Source organism: Agelaius tricolor, unplaced genomic scaffold (assembly GCF_023055355.1).
Source record: "Agelaius tricolor isolate 1412-34295 unplaced genomic scaffold, bAgeTri1.0.p SCAF_11, whole genome shotgun sequence".
Taxonomy (NCBI): Eukaryota; Metazoa; Chordata; class Aves; order Passeriformes; family Icteridae; genus Agelaius; species Agelaius tricolor.
The window spans coordinates 1041198-1060806 of record NW_027269271.1 but is presented as its reverse complement, the minus strand read 5'-3'; the positions used below and the strand labels follow the sequence as shown (position 1 = coordinate 1060806).

The 19609-nt window shown below is 42.9% G+C and overlaps 1 protein-coding gene across 3 annotated transcripts in view; it reads right to left on the bottom strand.

Annotated features, from left to right (window-relative positions):
- Nucleotides 1-19609, bottom strand: part of NOTCH2 (notch receptor 2) — an 89718-nt gene that overhangs the window by 24164 nt on the left and 45945 nt on the right. The window contains exons 9-18 of one of the 3 annotated variants that reach the window (XM_071435719.1): nt 18624-18737; nt 17390-17503; nt 13902-14135; nt 13303-13413; nt 11479-11671; nt 9106-9251; nt 8472-8591; nt 8221-8373; nt 4579-4807; nt 890-1091 (exon numbers count right to left, since the gene is read on the bottom strand). In XM_071435719.1, coding sequence (XP_071291820.1) covers nt 890-1091; nt 4579-4807; nt 8221-8373; nt 8472-8591; nt 9106-9251; nt 11479-11671; nt 13303-13413; nt 13902-14135; nt 17390-17503; nt 18624-18737 — 1616 coding nt within the window. Of the gene's footprint in view, nt 1-889; nt 1092-4578; nt 4808-8220; nt 8374-8471; nt 8592-9105; nt 9252-11478; nt 11672-13302; nt 13414-13901; nt 14136-15040; nt 15354-15569; nt 15611-17389; nt 17504-18623; nt 18738-19609 lie in introns of those variants that run through there. The other 2 variants (XM_071435721.1, XM_071435720.1) reach the window with 2 other exon arrangements.

Genomic DNA, 19609 nt, shown 5'->3' with positions numbered 1-19609 from the left:
TAAAATTCTTACAAAATTGTAGTGTTTTCCAGAAATTTAAGAAATTAACTTTTTTTTTTTTTTTATGGCAGCAGTCAAGATTGCTGGTAAAGGAAGCCAATACAGAGTTTACAATTCCAAAAGCAAAAATAGTCTCAAGTCATTCTTGCTGTTTTGATAAGAACAGAATCAAAAAGAACTCAGATTTGAAAAACATCATTCTGTTTCCACTGTGCTATGCCGAGTTTTTAATAGGCACTAGTCAGTCATTTACAGCAAACAGAGTTTGCAGCTCCTGTGGAAAACTGGAAACTGCCTGAACTTAAATGTGCAAATAAGGCTGGAGATTTTATTGAGGTTGTGAATAGGACAGGCACGTCATTTACTGCCCCAAAACATTTTCTGGCTTTTCATGAAAAAAAATTTACAATCAACCCTGAATAAAATTTACCTCCCTGTAAAAATGAACCATTAAATCTAAATCCTTCTAATCAGACTGATATTCTGTTTTTGTTTTGTGCTTGTTTGCTGGTTTGTTTAGTTGTTTGGTTTTTTTTTTAATACAGGACTGTCTTCAATCAAGACAATTTTATGCTTTGAATGAAATGGAGCCATTTTCCAGGGTAACAGCTGGTTTTAATTTAAGAAAATGAATCTAGAAAGTTCCAGTGACACCTGTTCTCATAAATAACCACTCTTCTCCTCCTTGCACATAGACAGGGGGTGGAACTAGATGATCTTTAAGGTTTCTTCCAGCCCATTCTATGATGTCCAGTTTTGAGCAGGGGCACCTAATGGGCCAAGCAGGACTGAAGGAGGAAGAGCTCAGCCACGTTTGGCACCTCACACCTCTCCCATGTCACCTCTGGGCTGGACAGCTCAAACAACAATGCCACCAGAAGTCACCCACCTTGCAGTTCTTGCCAGTGTAGCCCAGGGGACAGATACACCTGTATGTGCCCAGGCTGTCCACACAGGTGCCCCTGTTGAGGCAGGGGTGGGAGTCACACTCGTTGATTTCTGTCAGGCAGAAGGGGCCCGTGAAGCCCAGGGGGCACTGGCAGGTGAAGGAATTGATTCCATCCACACAAGTGCCTCCATTGAAACAGGAGCTGCAAGGGAGGAGAAACAAAGGTAAGCTGAGACAAAATGCAATTAGCTCACAGACAAAGAGAACATAAACATTGTTGCCCTGATTTTTTAAGATTTTCTAAGCTTCTGATGTTAACATTCTTGTAATGAACTTTCTCACCCACTTTCTGTAAATAACTTATTGTTTTGCATTCCTTTATGGAGGAAGAGAAATTTGATGGACTATTGGTTTGTCCAGTGTAATTGGAGAGGTGGCACTGTCACCCTCCAATCCACTGTCACTTTTAGAAAACTATAAATGTTAGAAAATAAACTTCCTTTTTTTCTTCACCTTGAGAACAGCAGTGTGTGCTTGTGTTCTTTTGTGTCCTATAGTGACAAAACATGACTGAAATAAGGGAGAAAAGCAGATAACAGGATCTTTTGATCACTGCTAACTTCTGGCTGAAGAAGCATCAAGCAGAAAACAGCAATCCTAGGGAATTCCAGCTCAGCCTCCAGCTCACTTTTACCTCAGCAGATCAAGAAGGTAAAGCAGGGTTTTAATGAGTCATTAGTGATGGAGGCAACTAATTTAATGTAATCTTCCCAGCTTCAATGTGACCACAAACACTACCTCATGTGGCTTGCTCAAACTGATACATTTTATTACAAATTGCAATTGTATTACAAATTATGAGAAACAAAACAATTTGCCTTCAAAAAAAAAATCTTCAAAGGAATCAGGGGTATGGTTTCTCAAGGAAAAAGTTCATACAACATGCAAAACACAAGCATGTTCTTCACTGAAATTATGTGAAAGTATTGGTATTGCTAAATCCCTTCCTTCTCTTCTCATGAGAATCTTAAGTCCTGATTTGTAAAACTATTCATACATGCCCTGGCAGAATTCAGATCAAAGGAATTATCCCCCTCCCCCCCAATCTTCTGATCATATGAAATTCTGCCAGATTAGGTGTCCTAAGGAGAAGGGACTGGGAAAGTTTGGGGAATTGACTCATGCAAAATTGACTCAGTTTTCCTTGTAAAGGAACTCCTGCCTCTCTGAGAATAATGCTAGATCAGACTTGAGATAATCAGTTTGATAAAGTACACAACCCAAATTCATGCCTGCTATCTGCTTTGTGCCCTCAAAAGGTATTTCCACCAGAGGAGCCCCTGACTCAGCTCCCTGAACTCCCAGTGCAGGGAAGCAAGTTTTAAACACCAAAATTCCAACTGCGATGATGGCAGAGATGCCAGCATTACCCTACTCATCAAACACTAAACTGCTCATCAGAGAACTCCTCTGTCTTGGGGGCTGAATTCTGTTTTAGAGGGAGAGCAAACTGCCATTTCCACTCCTGGCAAAGCAGGGGAGACAGAGGAACTGCCAGTCTCCTGGTGTGTTTCACTGAAACCAGGTACCAAAAGGAGAGGGCACTCTCTCACAGGCAGCTTCTCACACCACACACGGAAGAATCACTTGACCCAAATTCAAATTAGCCAACCACCACAGTGCTCTTAAGCACAGCTCAGTAATTTTGGTTGAGAAGGTGTGACTGGTTTAGCTTGGCAGAGCGTTGAAAATTGCTACATCCTTAATTCATACCTGCAAGACTGGTTCCTGCCCTGACTGATAACAAAAACAGGATGAACCTCAAGGAAGAGCCAGGAGTTCTGCTACAACACCCAGCATACTCCACTTGATTCAACAACTGTTGTGCAAATTAAACACACCCTCATCAGTGACACAATCCTGCTCTTAAGAAAAAGATATTAAAATACCTCCTCCTCAAATGCAATTTTATAAAAGGTAGGAAAGATCTTTTCTATTTGTGCAGAAAATACTTGAGAAAACCAAGAGTTTTGCATAATCTGTCTCTGGTAACTAGACTAGAACAGAGTATTTCTAATTATTTTTTAACCACTGCAAGTTTTAAAGAAATTGCTAGAATTTTTTCCCATTTGAGAATCTGAAGTTACTTACATCAATCCTAACGAAGCTTAAAATAAATATGCAGGCAGATGATGGAATCACATGTTTAACTCTCAAAGAGCTCTTAAAACTACCACATGAACCATTTATATGAGGACCAGCTGCTGAGCATTTTAACTCAGTTCCACATCCCCCCCTTTAGAATGACCTCAGGTTTTATCTCGATACTGCTAAACCACATCCCATTTTTTTTTGCGAGCATTAAAGATCTCTGATAATAAAATCTTTCAAATTTAGAATTTAGTGGATTTAGTGTTTCTCTTGGTTTCTTCTTCGTATTATTTGTTGTCAACAACTCAGGGCTAATTTATTTTTGCTGCTTTTCTAAGCTGGCCATTGCTTCCATTTTTACAGCTTTTGTATTTCTCAATAGAGTAACCATTCATGACCAATTATTTCCCCTCCCCTATGTGATAGGTCTTGTAAAAATATGAATTATTTATATTTAAATAAGCTAGCATCCCTAACTGTTTTAACTTTTGTTAAATGCTATCCCATTTATGCTGTAATGAACTGTTGGAAGAATGTTAGAAGAAACTGAGGACCAGGCAATGTGTTTCAGCTAAGCCAGCTTTCCTTGCAAGAATCACAAGTATGCCTGAGACAAATGGCAGGAAAGGAGAATTGCCCTGGTTAGAAGCTGCTCCTGAGCAGGACTGGTGTCAGAACCCAAGACATTCTCTGGCTGCCCTGGATGGCTTGAGACCCTGGCATGGAGTCAAAAACACCTGTGCCTTTGATTTTAGCCCATGGAAACAATTACCAACTTTGTGTGAAGAGTTACAAGCCACAAGAGTTTAAGTAGAATGATAGTTAGTTTGTTAGAGGGTGAAAAAGTAGAATTTTGGGGTTTTTAGAATGGGGGTCCAGCAGCCAAGATGGAGGGATTTGGGTGTGCCTTGTCCTTCTTCTTTCTTCTTCTTGGCCTCCATCTTCTGTGTGATGGTGGTGCTTTTGGATTGGTTTAGAGTAGAAACTCACTGTCTAACATAGGTGATAGGTACTGGGAAATTATTGTAAATTATGTAAATTATTACTAAAATGTAAATTATTACTAAATTATTAAAAATGTAAATTATTACTAAAACAGGTAGTTTTTAGTATAAAAAGATAACACCACCTCTGGGGTGGTCACTGTGCCACAACCCGACCTGCTGGACAGATCTCAGCAGGTCATAAAAAGAATGTAATGCATAACAGAGAATAAACAACCTTGAAAACCACAGCTGAGGATCCTGACTCCTTCTTCAATCTCTGGGCTGGGAAAAAGAGACTTTCTAACACCTTGGGGTCATCCTGACCACAGAGGCTCTGAGAGACTGGCTGGGGCAAGAGCGGGCTGGGGGCAGGAGCAGCGGGCTGGGGGCAGGAGCAGGAGCAGGCTGGGAGCAGGAGCAGGCTGGGGGCAGGAGCAGCGGGCTGGGGGCAGGAGCAGCAGGCTGGGAGCAGGAGCAGGAGCAGAAGCAGGAGCAGGAGCAGGCTGGGGGCAGGAGCAGCGGGCTGGGGGCAGGCTGGGGGCAGTGCCTCACCTGTCCGTGCACTCGTCGATGTTGCTCTCGCAGTTGGTGCCCTCGAAGCCCGGCGGGCACCTGCAGGTGTAGCTGTTGACATAGTGGGTGCAGGTGCCCCCGTTCCTGCAGGGCTCACTCAGACACTCGTTGGTGTCTGTCTGACACTTGTCCCCATGAAATCCAGGCAGGCAGATGCACGAGAAGGAGTTTATCCCATCCACGCACGAGGCTCCGTTCTGGCAGGGATCTGGGACAGAAGCACCACAGGAGTGTTAAAATGGGTGACAGTGTGTCAGCACCCAGGACATCCCTCTGGCTCCCCTGGATGGCTTGAGACCCTGGCAAGGGGCTCAGAGACCTTGGCACAGAGTCAAAGACACCTGTGCCTTTGATTTTAGCCCATGGAAACAATTACCAACTTTGTAAGCCACAAAAGTTTGAGTAGAATGATAGTTAATTTGTCACAGGGTGAAAAAGTAGAATTTTGGGGATTTAGAATGGGGGTTCAAGAAGCAAGATGGAGGAATCTGGGTGTGTCCTGTCCTATTTCTTCTTCTTCTTGTCCTCCATCTTCTGCTGGGATGGTGATACTTCTGGATCAGTTTAGAGCAGAGACAGACTGTCTAACATAGGTGATAGGTATTGGAAAATTATTGTAAATAAAGTACACGTAGGTTTTACTATAAAATGTTAACACCACCCCAAGGGCAGGGACTGTGCCACAACCCAACCTGCTGGACAGATCTCAGCAGGTCAGAGAAAGAATGGAACAGATAAGAGAAAATAAACAGCCTTGAGAACCAGAGCCGAGGAACCTCAACTTCTTTGGTCACGGGGCTGGGAAAAAAGAGACTTTCTAATACCTTGGGAGCCATTTCAGCAACACCAAAACCCAGGAACAGTGAAGAGCCAGGCCTAGAGCAGCTGTTTGTATAGAAAAAAAAGGGGCCACATAGCCCAGAGGAGGACAGAGGACTGACAGGTTTTTCTCAGCCTCCTTATGGAACAGGTAACTGCAAAGCATTATCAATCAGAAATTTACAAAGAGGTGTGGATCAATGCCAATCTTCAGGGCCTAAAGGTTTCTTTGCTGGAATTTGTTCAACCAAAACCCAAAGCCTCTTGGTTTAAAATTCAAATGCTGCTTTTGTGACAGATGCCTACTGGTACAATAAAAACAGAGCAGCAACTGTTTCTTCCTTACTAGGTTTTATTCATCAGAGAACTCAGCACATTCTCTCTTAACACAAGAGAGAACTTGTGTGCTTAATTTTCAGCATGAAAGCAATGCAGTCAAATCAAACCTGTATGTGTATATTAGCACATATATGAGCACTTATGCACTACTGAGCACTTGACATTTTTCCCAGCATCACAGACTGGTTGGGGGAAGGCTGCCAGAAAAGCTCACAAACTCCTACACCACCAAGGATTCTCCTCAATCATTGCATTTCTTGATATTTTCCTTATCTCTGCCATGCTCTTGCTACTTGCATACAACTTTTTTTTAGGTCTAAGCCACCTCCTACTACTGTATTCCTTCTGCTTCCACAAGCACCAATCTGCCTGAAACATTTCTGCCGTTCAGTAATTTCTTCCTGCTTTTCTCCTTCCACTTTTGGATTTAAGACCCACATTCCTGAAGCCAGATTCCTTTTCTACTCTGCATTCCACAGAGCAAAAGCCTAATATATGGAGGCAGAGAGGGAAACTGGGAGGGGGGAGGAAAAAGAGAGAAAGCAAGGGGGTTGAAAAATAGGTTACTGAGCCTTATTTTGGATTTAGGACTACCTTTAAGTACTACTAAAATATGAACTGGAAAATGCAAATATAATCCACCAAAAATTTGCAGTTATCATAAGTATCATAAGCTAATTCTGTTTACTGGGAAATGAAGACATGTGAAAGGTAATTAAAGCTCATTTATTGACTGAGAAATATGCTCACATGGTAAGAATTTGTATTATGAGACACACCTGCATCCATTTAAAGGTCATTTGACTACTGCAGAGAAAAAGCACATTCAAAGCAAGACCCCTGGCAGCTATAAAATGTTGTGTCTGTGGCAGTGAGCCATGTATGAGTGAAGCCAAAAGCTGTGCATTAATTCTCTGTGCCACACATTTACTGACAGAAGAAGGAGAGTCGGGTATCAACTTTTCAATAAGTTCCTGTTGTTGGAGGGTTTGTTTGCTTCATAGATTAAAGACATTTGGCTCAAGGCATGGAAGGTTTTTGTTATGCTAAATGAAATCAGCTGTGGCAGCAATGTGAAATGCTTCTTCAGCCTCACGGGTGTGCTGCCTAAGACAACACGGGGTGAATCCCACAGCTCTCAGAACACTCAGGAGGAGGGAGAGAGATGTCCCAGCTGTTCCAGAGGGAAAGATGAACACTTGGAGAATGTTTTTATCTTCAGGCACCCACACAAAAACTAACAGGACAGGCAATGATTTTGTTGGCTTCAGTAAGCAAAGCTCTGGGTCACTGCACCGTGACACTTTTTGTATTGTACCTGTCTGCTCAGAATGAAGGAATTAAAAGCTCAGCCTGAGCCAGACACCTCAGAAGTTCTTTGAGTGCTGCTCTGGGGGCTCCCACGGTAACTTTTGCTAATAGACTTGTTTGGATCCTTCTCTACAGCAGTCATGAATTTACATTTGTTTCCCAATGCAAAACACAATTTGCTAAGTTCACACCTTAAATCTTCAAAACTCCATTTTGGTTTTAAGCTAATAGAAGAAACAGGGGATTGGGGTTTTTTTGTTTTGTTTTGGGGTGGTTGTTTGGGGTTTTTCTGTTCATTTGGTTGGGTTTTTTTAAAGACCTGGCCAATCTAAGAACTACAGCATTGTGAACTCCTCGAAGGTTTGATAAAGCACTTTTCAAATAGTAACAGATGAACTTTTAAACACGTGACATTTCTCAGGAGACTCTGATTTTATCTGAGGATGATATAAAATATGCCCAGTAAGAAAAAGAAGCTACTATGTATTTGGTTTCCCTTATAAACAGCAGTGTCAAGGACATGAAATTAATACTTGTTTTCTTGCAATTTGAGCCGTTCTAGTACTCATCAGGGTATGGCCTCCCCTCCTGCAACTGACACCTATTCCAGAGCAGAGGGCCTTCCTGCTGCCTAATTTGTTTTCAGATATGGATTAACTGGAACGGCAACAGGACCCACTGTTCCCAGAATATTAACGCCAGACAGACATTTCAGGAAGGACTGCTATAGCCCAGATTCCCACCACACCTCCATCAAACTGAACGTGGAAATACAGGTAAGCCCTGCAGTGGCACTTTAACTTGATGGATTAAAATTTCAGGCAAATACAATTTTGCATTTAACAGTGCCTCTTATTAAGGTATGTAAACTCTAAGGGCCTTTTCAAGTTAAGGATCTGGGAACAACAGCTGCCATCAGTTAGCACACCGTGGTCCATTCTAGCAGCCGAACATGATGGATTTTGACTTCTTCAAATATTACAAAACTGAAGTTTGGGTTTTTTTTTTTTCTTTTGGCAAGAGATCATAAAAGAGATCATAAAATCTGAATCTGTTTGACAGATTCAGACCCTTCTGAATCTGTCAAACAGCAGTCAGCAAATTGATTTTTGGGGGAGACTGGGAAACACAGAGCAAGGTGCTGATACCCACTGGCCAGGCAGTCGTCGATGTTGGTGTCGCAGTCGCCGCCGGTGAAGCCGGGCCGGCACTCGCACAGGTAACTGCCCTGGATGTTGTGGCACAGGGCATGGTTCTTGCAGGGCTTGGAGAGACACTCATCAATATCCACTGTGCATCTTTCCCCTGAAAGGTGCAGAGTGCAAGGGTGAGACCCCTCCCAAGCAATGGCAGGAGGCTCAGAGCCAGCACTGCAGGCACACCTCGTTCCCAACCCAGGTTACCTTCCCAGCCAGGGGCACACTGGCAGGTGTAGCCTTCAGAGTCAGGAGATTCTTGGCAGATTCCCGAGTTCTCACAAGGATTAGGGGAACAAGGAGAAACCACTACCTGGCAGTTCACACCTGGAGAGCAGAATGGGAAAAAGCTGAAGAATGTGCTGCTAAGAGCTTGGTGCTTCTTGGAAGAATGAACAAAGAGGTTGTAACTCACATTGTGTGATTATCCCACACTGCAGTGGACAGCACTGCCACATTTTGAAAAAATCTCAGCAGAAGCAAAAGGAGAGCAAAGGCAAAGGACTCCTCGTGGGCTCAGTGTAGAAGCAGCCATGGTCATTTTGAGTTTAATGCCCCTCCAATTTCCAGGGTATTTATGTAAATTTCATAATTTACAAAGAAAATTAAGCTAAGCTTCCAACAGGTCATTTTTTAATGATTCCAAGCAAGGCTTAGACAAGCCCTTGCCAAGTATTCTATTACTGTATCATGTCTACAGGAACTGACTAATTTAACTTCATAAAGCCATGGCATTTCCCATCTTGATTATTATTTCCACAAAGTTTAATGAAAAGAAATTACCCTAAAGGTGCAATGAAGTAAAAAGGGAAAAGATAACACATTTTTTCTGAATTTTCACCTTTGAATCCCTTCCTACAGGTACATCTGTATGCATTCAACAGATCCTCACACGTTCCTCCATTCTGGCATGGGTTTGATTTACATTCATTCCCCTCTGTTGAACAGTAATCTCCTATCCAGCCTGGGTCGCAGACACACTTGTACCTTGAAAGGCAAAACAGCATTAATTTAGACATTTTGAAGTTACTCCTCTACCAGTTTCTCCTGTAGATTGGTTTTGGAGAGAAAACCAGAAGAACTCTCTTGAGAAGAGCCCTAAGTTATTTTGGATTGCTTGCCCCAGCTGTATAGTTTTGGAAATACTGAAAATAAACCCTCCCTTACAACCACACTTCCCTCATTACAGTTTTCACAAAGTGTTCAGTCAACCAGCACTATGTTTCTGCTTTGATAAGACCATCTCAACACATTCAAAGATAGAAACAAAAAAAATTAGAAAAAAAAGAAGTGGAGGGGAACAATAGGCTCCAAAGATAACTAGACTGATTTAATACCAAATAGTGGTTTCAAATGAAAACAGCTGGCTGGGAGCAGGAGCAGTCTTCTCCATCAGGTTTCAAAACCTGCATGAGAGCACACCCCACCCACAAAGATGTAGAAGCAAGGGCTTGGTGAATCAGCCTGGACTCGGGCCACAGAGCACACACTGGCCCCTGTCCCTGCCCTGCGAACACGGCTTCTTCCACCTGGCACAGAGTGAGGTGTACAAATGCAAAGTGACACATGACAGACAAGGTGAACAAAAATCTGTTTTCCAATCTTTCAAGGAGGCTGAATTAGCAATAAAAGCAGCTTTCCTGCCAGCTACAGGGAAAGTGCTGCATCCTGCTCTACAGAGCTACCTGCATCAGCAAATCACTTCCTTGCCCAAGTGCTGACAACACTTCCCAGGATACAGCACATTTTTGGGAGGCTATTCCACATATAGTTGAGAACTTTCACAAACAGAACAACCCCAGACTCACCATTACCAAAAAGAAATCTGATTTAGGGCTCCCAAAATCAGCATTTGGTCTTCCTGCGTGGGAAGATTCAGAAGCAACTACTGCCATCAAAAGACCCAGAGAGAATTTTCCTTTCTTTCCTCAGACATGCAACAATATGAGTAAAGCTGACAAAATCTCAGCAGTGGACAAAGTGTCCTGGGTGAAATATCCATCCCTAGAGCAAAAGTTGTCAACCTGTTTCTTGATACAGTGCTTGGTTAGGATGAACAGCACTAGCCAATAAAGACAGTCCCCACACTCAATGTTTTAGGTTTTGATGGAATATGTTGCTGCTGCTCCCCAAAGATTTAATTTGGAACCATTTCTTTATTTTAATTGCATTCACTCAGCTCACTAGTGTCACCATGATATTTTCTGAAAAATCCCTTCACCAGGATTTTTCTCCTGAAAAGCTGAGAAGCCTCAGAAAAGAAATGTAAACAATAATTATCTGATTGCTTGGAATGTGCTCTGGAGGTTGCTCACCAACAGGTGCATCTTTAATTGGTTCTATGTGAATTTTTTTTTTTTGTTTTTAATTAATGACCAATCCCATGCAGCTGTATTGGACTCTCTGGTCAGTCATGAGTTATTATTATTCATTCTTGTCTAGCCTTCTGATGTCTCCTTTCTCTTTCTTTAGTATAGTTGTAGTATATAATTTCTTTTAATATAATATAACAAAATAATAAATCAGCCTTCTGAAAACTTGGAGTCAAATTCTCATCTCTCACCTCGTCCTGGGACCCACAACACCACAACACTCTAGAATCACCAAACCCTCCCTCTAGATGGTGACAGTACACCCTGCACCACTTGCCCATGCAAAACCAGCAAACAACACGAGGCAGGACAGAAAAACCTGTGCTGAAACACCAGCTGGTGAATGAAGATCTACACCTTATTATGGCTGTTTGTTTGCTATGGCAGATTTGTGGGAAAGGCAGCTGTAATCAAAAGGATTTGGAGGGGGTGTAGCAGCAGACAGAGAACCCTCTCCAGATTGAGTGGACATGAGGAGCTGCACTGAAACTTGGCAGCCTGGCTCTGCTTTGAAGGCAGGAGCTGTGGCTTGCTCCCACACAAGCAGGGGGAAATGGAGCTCTGGATGCAGATGGTGCATATATAACCCATTGCTGTTGCTGACCATGGATTTAGCTGGCCAGTGTTGGGAAGGGCCCCTGGAAGCCACCGCAGTGCAGGTGAGACAGGCAGGGGCTCAGGTGAGATTCTCACCTGGCTCTCTCACCTGACTGTGATTATGTCACAAGCATCAGATAAATTGGGATCCTACTCTGAGAAATAAGGGAAAAACCGGGAGCTGTAAGTCTGGAGAGAGCAGGACAGCAGGGCAGAGGGCAGCAGGCAGGCTCAGTGGTGCTCACCCCGTAGCAGTGTGTGTGCAGTTGCCGTGCACACAGGGGCTGCTGAGGCAGCCGTCGGCCTGGGGCTGGCAGTGGGGGTGGTGGAAGCCCTCGGGGCACACGCAGCGGAACCCGTTCACCTCGTTGACGCACGTGCCCCCGTTGTGGCACGGGCTGGACGTGCACTCGTCGATGTCCACGTTGCACCGGGGCCCTGGAGGGGAAAACAACACTTCCTGAGCTGCACTTCTTAAAACAACGCTTGCTTTGCACCTCTGCAAGAGCACACACTGAGACACAGCTCAGGGAAGCCAAGGCAGCAGCATGGAGCTCACATGCCTCCGTGCTTTAACTCAAGCCAAGAGAAGCGTTTCTGAGAGATGCAGCACTTTGCTGTGCCTGGAAAACAGCACTTACACTCAGCAAGTATTTACAAACCATTCCAGAATCTCCACTTAAATCACCAGTTAATACTGATTAGGAAAGCAAAAACCACTCAGCTGTATCATGCTTGCAACAAACCTCTTGAGCTGCACTTGTCGTAGCCCTGCTCCTCTGCTTTGAAGTACCTACCCTTTGAACAACCAATAGTGCCCAAATGTCTGCAGTAAATACAGTTCTTGTGGTTTATTGCGCAAAAGGGGCTCTAAAAAACACCGTTTCCTGTTTTGCCTGCCTCTGATTACGACTGCAAGATCCTTGAAGCAGTGACCAAAAGGACTTGTGAGGCTGGAAAGCTAAACAGAGTGAATGATGCAGTAAGCTGAAAGCATTTTTAACAGAAGGAAATGACAAAGTACCAAGACCCCATGCAAGCCAGCTCCTTAAAGACTGGAATATGCCAATTCATCACACTACTGAATTATTTTAACAGTGTAACAGTAAGAGATCCAGCAGGATAACAAATATGGAATGCCAGCAACCTAGGAGAGCAGTAGGCACGAGTGATCAGCATCATCCCCCATCTTATTCTGGGAACTAGAGAGTTCCACTATGCCAGAGCCATAGGGAGGAAGGAAGGAGCATCAGGAATTTAGAAAGACCCCAAGAGAAAAGCACAAGACACATGAAACATTTTAGTGCTCAAATGCATTTCAGATCTATTCTGACTAGAATAATTTGGTAATAAACAGCAACAAACATTTTGAGAAAGCTGTAATAAACAGTACCAACTGCCTCACAATGATTATTTTGTATTACCCTACATGGCTCAAAACACAAATGCCCTTACAAACAGTGGTGAGATGTGCTTTAGTCATCAGAAATAGTCCTGATGTTGACCCAGAGCTCTAAACATGGATCCAGAGGTGTCTAACCACTTCTTTTTTCAGCCCTACTTTGACTGTACCAGAGAAATTTTGTAGTATAAAAAGAACACAGAACAGACCATGCTATGACAGAGAAGTACTGAGAAACTTCAGAGTGGGAAGCAACTCAAGAGAACACCAAGGTAATGCTCTGATTTCACAGAAATAGAAATACTGTTCATGGTCAAAGCTGAAGGCAGAGTCTAATCAAACACCTCTCCATATTGTCCACAATCTCTCTGTCCCGGGAAAGGGGCTGTAAATAATAAACCAAAGTCACGTGGGTTTATTTGTTATAAACCCAAGAACCATGAATTGGACTTAATTACCTAACAAGAATGGCATTTCACAGCACAGATTAGGCCATTTTTCTGTTTGGTAGAACTGGCTGTAATGTAAGATGCTAAGATCCAAAGATTAGAAGGATTTGCTGAGACACCAACTGAATCCCTTGCAGTGAGTATGCAAAGAGCACTTCCCTGACTACTCGGATAACCACCTTCCAAACAATTGAGAGCTCCTGGGTAGCTGACTTTACCTGTAAATCCAGGTTCACAGGCACAGTTGTAGCGATTAATGCCATCAATACAGGTCCCATGAATGCACGGGTTACTGGCACAGTCGTCAAAGTTATTCTCACAGTTTATTCCTGGAATAAAAAAAAAAAGAGTTAGAGGAATAAGGAGGGTAAATCTTACAAAGAAGGCAACAGAACTATTTCCCAAAATTGCCTAATTAAGAATCCCACTTGCTTCAAAGTCACATTGGGGGCAACTTAAACAGGTGATGATGCAGAAGCACTGCAACACCAAGGAATGCCACCCAAGCCATTGGGTGCTGACTGAATATGACCCTGAGCTTGTACTAAATATTTAAACAGAGGAATAAACATTTTGAATGCTATGCCTAATTTTTCTGCAGGCCTGATTTTTTTTTGGAGTAAAGAGGAAGTAAATTCTCCCAAGATTGGTTGCACCAGTGAGGGTTAGACAATCCACACAAACACACCAAAGTTCAGCATGGCAAAGCAATGTGAAAATGATACTCTCAACTTAGCACACACCAGAGCACAGGTAAGAAATAATCACTTGCTTGAATTCTGCTCGAATCCCAGCCTTCCAGTGGTGTTTTCCATACCTGAGGTGCCCAGCAGGCAGTTGCACTGGTAGCCATTGACCAGGTCGATGCAGCGCCCTTGGTTGAGGCAAGGATTGCTGTGGCACTCATCAATCTGCTCACTGCATATGCCACCCATGTAGCCAGGGTTGCAGATGCACGTGTATGAATCTATGCCATCCTGGCATTCCCCGTGGTGGCAGGGATCAGGGTCACAGTTGTTGATGTTCTCCTCACACAGAGTGCCAGTAAAACCTGAGGAAAAGTCACAAGTAAGGAAGGAGTCCACTGGTAGGATGCTGCAGTGAATATAATGCAGGTACAGAAAGAATTGTATCAAGAATCAGCGAAGTGGCAGAGAGCACAAAGGGTTAACTGGGCACTTCAACTGCATTTCCAGCCCTGGAACACAACACTCTCCACTGTTCACAGCATTACAGAACAGCAGCATGCACAGAGAACCCTGGCACTGGAAGTGGTCACCTTCAGGTTATTTGGAACAGTAGCCATGAGAGGAAACATGTAAATCTCCATCAGAAATATTTACTTGCATCAGTATAAACTGTCTGAAGGCACACTCCTGCCATTATTTCCTCTGCACAGTAACAGGGGGACAGAGTGGGGCTGACCTTCTTAAAATGAGCAATTACTGCAAAGATGTTGCTGAAACCTTCCCAGGGGAACTCCCTTGGCTCATGTCAAAGCTTCTGCAGCTCTGCTTATTAGAAAGTTTCTTGCCTCCTTCACTGGGAAACTTTTCAGTAACTGCAACTGAAGGCTGCATGCAACCTCTTGGTCAGGAGCAATGAAACAAGCAGCAATTTGGCCTGTTTCATTCTGCTTCAGCTGGGAAACATCCTGAGCAACAGAGAGGGACAGAACCTATCCACAAAAAGGGCTAGAGGGGGTTCAGGAAGTAAGAGCAGCAAACAAGTCCCTCCTCAAGAGCTCTGCTCTCCATGATGGAGCTGAGCTATATAAGACTGGGACAATTTCAAATAAATGGTTTTCAGAGCTGAGGTTTTGGAGCAACAGCTCACACAGCCTTCCAGCAGCTGAAGATCAGGAAGGCAGAACTTGAAATTTCAAGACACCAACTGGAGACTGATACAAACCAAGCTGCAGGGAATTTCAACAGCTGAAGAGTGGTTCTCACCTGAGTATTATAAGTGGATAAGAGGCTCCCCATTTTTCATACAGGTTTGTGGTTATTTCTGTGGTCAAACATACCAGGTGACGGCTAACATTTCCAAGTTCTGCGAACGTATGCTTGGATGAATGGGTGTGGAAGTGGGTGGGGAGAGGGAAGGGAAGCTAGTTAGAGAGATGGATATAAAAAGATGTTAGGGAAGGAGGAAAAACAAACTGATAAGGGGAGAAATGGTGGCAGAGGGGAAAAAAAAAAGAGGGCAGAGACAAATAAAAGAGGAAAGACCTGAAACAACCCAAGAAAAGAAAAGCCATGATCTACCACTGGGAAGGAGAAGTGGAATAATGCCAGAAGGGAAAGAAAAGACAAAAAGCAAGCAGTAAATAGAGCTATCTGTACAGCATTTGGCCAAACATTTTGCAGTTTTCAATCATGTTGGCAGCCGGCGATTACCGTTCAGGGAACAACACAAACACATCACTCACACCATGAGAGGAGCAGAGCAAGAACATACTCAAACTCATTGTCCAGTAACTGACCTGCCCCCAGGAAGAACTCCACATTTCAGTCTTACAGAAGGCTGTCAATATTAAATATAATACTTAGCACACGTTCATTCAACAGTCATTACCTTGCCTGCTATTGTAGCTCAACTGAGCCACTCAGAGATCAGGAATGTTTCTGGATCTCCTAACTGAACATACCTCACCAAAACATGATTTCTCTCTTTGCAGACAAGATTTAGACTAGGAAAAAAACATTTTAATACTGAATATGAGAATCCTTCTGACAGGATGGAAAACAGCCCTAATACAGCATCCCTCTCCAATTTTCAGTCAGATATTTAAGATTTTACTAGAACTGCTGCTTCAGTAACATGCATTTGGTTGCTTTCAGCCTGAAGATGCTCCTTTACATCATTTGCCTTCAAGCAATACAAGCAATTGCCTTCCTTCCCCAGGTGGGATACCTAGAGTTTCTGTATTGATTTATGCAGTTTTGGTGCCAAATTCAGAACTTGCTTTTCAAGGCACAGCTCTCCACATTGTCCTCCCCTATGCTATCCAGACCCACCCAGACCTGATAAGCTCTGCAGTCTCAGTGAATGAAAGCAATCTGAACACACCCCAGCCTGAGAAAGACTAAAACAGTTTCCAAGTTTGGAGAAGATTTGAGCTTTTCCTTCCTTTTGTCTGCTTATTCGTCACATGAAGTAGTCAAAAGGAAAATTCTGACCACAGTAATTATTCCTCTCCTGGTCAGAACTACTGCATTCTCCTTCTTCCAACAAATTCAATGCCTCTTCAGGAACTTTGGGAATGGTGGAGACCACATGAGAGAAAAACCAGGCTATTTTCAGGCTAATCTTTGCTACATTCTGCGCAGTGAAGTGAAACTTGCCTTAATAATTTGATTATTGGAATGATTCAAAATGAGAAATTTTGCACATAAATCTAACCAACCTTACTGCACATTACTGGGACTAATAGAGCTCCGGGAACTGTTCAGCTTCTTTCCTAATGGAAGAGCTAAAGCCAAGGCATTTCATACCTGAATCTGTATCATGAGCAGTGTATGAGGGAACATGAACTGAAAGCAACCAAGAGTAGCTCCTTACTGAAAATTAGAACATAACAGCTCTGAACCCTCTTATTTGACCAGATGTAAAAATGAAGATAAAAACATATCTGCATCACCCCTGGAGGTCTGAAGATAAGAAAATCCTATCATTAAACCTGACGCTTCTGAATATGTAACTCACCAGGCATTAAAAAACCACCTGACTTCTGGCCACAGCTCTGCCAAAATTTCTGTGTGGTACCTGACAAATCATTTCAAATCATTTCCACTCAAATTCTGAGTGGAATTTCTTCCACAGCTGTTACTGCATTTCAGTATTAGCCTTCTGACATAAAATGCAACTTCTGACATAAAATGGAACTTAGCCTTCTGATGCAACAGAAATCAGAATGCACAGCAGCAGTGCTCTGCCCATCTCTTGTTTTTCAAGTGCATACAATATAATCTGACTTGGGAGAGAAGAAGGTAAATCACACTCATGTTTTCCCATATGTAGATTCCATAGCTAGTACAGAAGAAGCTGTCATCTTCTGGGAAGCAAAGGATGGTGCTGAAAGAGGGAGGCAGAACTCTCATCAGCTGCGAACTTAGCTGCCACAAGTGAAAGGCTTTCTCTACTTAAATACTATTCCCTGCACAAAGGAGTGGACAAAGCTCTGCAACAAACAAGCAGCATTTCAGAGAAAGAAAGAAAAAACAGTGACATCTTTGAGACCAGCCTTTCATGTACTTGGGTTGCATGTTCTCTCCCCCCAGGGGCTCAGAACAGCAGACTGACCTGTGGCACACTGGCACTCGTAGCCATTGGGGTGGTCAATGCACTTGGCTCCGTTGAGGCACGGCGTGCTGGAACAGTCGTCTATGTCAATCTGGCACACGGCCCCACTGAACCCTGAGAGGCACACAAACACAGGGAAACCAGGAGTCACTGAAGGAGTTCACCTAGACAGCTGCACTGTCAGGAATTACCTCTAACAACCCCTCAAGCCCACCCAAACACAAGCCCAGCCAATCTACATTCAGTGGCATCATGAAGCACACACACACCACACCTTGCATGGGCTCGCTCCTCGTCCAGCCCACCCTCTAAAGGTTCTGTTCCCCAGGTCAGCTTAAAACTAAGATGGCCAAGTCACAGAGGAATAAAGCAATGTCCATCACTGGACAGTATGCCTGCTTGTAAAGTGAGAGCCATCTAATAAAAATCTTTAAGGCAATCAAAGCAAGCGGCTAAAAATAAAATAACAGCGCATACATCACTAGAGCCTTCAGACTAGAATTACTGCAGCAGTATGGAATGTGCTGCAAAACAGCACTGGAACTTTGTTAACTATTTCAAGAACTGTTTTGAAAGTATTGACAGGTGATGTCAGGTGATGCAGATTCTTGGGCAGTTTCAGAAAAAAAAAAACATGAGGTTTCTTCTTGGAGGAAGGAACCAAAGCAAGAGCTTGAACACCATTAGTCAATAAGAAGGGCTCCAGAGCAGGCTTTTGTCATGTAAATTCTGAATTCAAAATTTTTTGTAGCCAATTAAGAAAATAAGTGATGTTCACTCTACAGCTAACATTGATCCCTCAGCTCAGCTCTTTTTCTTTTCTAGTGGAGCCCAATTCATTTCACTCCTCATGCAAGCACCATAAACTACACTGATGCAAAACCAGCTTCTGCCTAAAAACCTCAGAAAAAAGACAAGAAGTGTGCAGGGGGTCTGATCTTTAAAATGTGCTGAGACTCTCGCTGTAGTTTCCACAACAACAGAAGCTCGTGTTGCCAGCTGCCCTTTTAGATGAGGTGTCCAACTGTGTGTTTGTCAATGCTCACCCAGTTACAAGCACAATATTATTGTAACCAACATGAAACTATTCTGATTTAATAGTGATTGCACTTCACTCACTCAAGCAGATACTGCCCTAAAAACAACAGAGACTCACAAGAAACATTTCACCCACAACATCTGTGCAGCTCTTGGTAGGGTGAAGCAGGAAAAGCTTCCAGAAATCAGAACTCACCAGGAGGACAGACACAGAGGAAGCGGTTGACTTTATCAAGACACACTCCATTGTTCACACAGGGATTACTCAGGCATTCATCAATATCTTCTTCACAGTGAACTCCTTTAAAACCTGTTAAAAAATAAAAATAAATAAGAAGAGGTGACTGAAGGCTGTAGAAAGTGCTCTTGAGAGTGTAACTGTCTCTTGTATCAGTGCTGAAAGTCTAAGCAGAGTTTCCTTGCAAGTTTGCAGTCTGGACAGAAACTATGAGGTACAAATATACCCCAGAGGCTAAAAAGGGATGTTGATTGTGTAGGTTTCACTGTTGCTGAAGATGCTCACCTAACCAGCAACAGCAGAAGTCAATGCTGAATTCACATCTAATGTTTTCTTCCACTTGAGAAGGGGTTAATTACTTTGTAAAAAGTATATAAACAAACACAACAGATAGTTTTAGTTCAAGGGCTTTTAGCTAATGGAAGAGTACAAGAAAAACATTAAGAAGGGTGAAATACTTGGGACTAGCCTTTCCTGTTCCACCTTTCAAAACATATTATACATTAATAAATACTATATTAATAAAAACTCATTGTAATTGTCAGGGTATCATCTGATCTCCTGCAAGGGTCACAATTCTTTGTTTATATTTATGATTTTAATACTTTATAAGTCTGTGCAACTGGCAACTTGCATCTTTTTTTCACCCCTTTCTATCAGAGTGCAAAATACAAGACTAACATTGATCTACATTGGCCATGCAAATTTTACAAGCACAATTTCATTCAAGTAGATTTTTTTACAATGACTTCCTCAGCTCAACGGGAGCTCGCATTATTTGGGGTATTTTAAGAACAGAAAAACCCCAAACACCATTATCTGAAATCACCATATGCATACCTCAAAACACAGTCACTCTCTAAAGGTTGCACCCACTTTGCTTTCCCAGAGAGATGACTCTGCACACGCACTTTACCAGGTATAGTAACAAATACTTTCACACA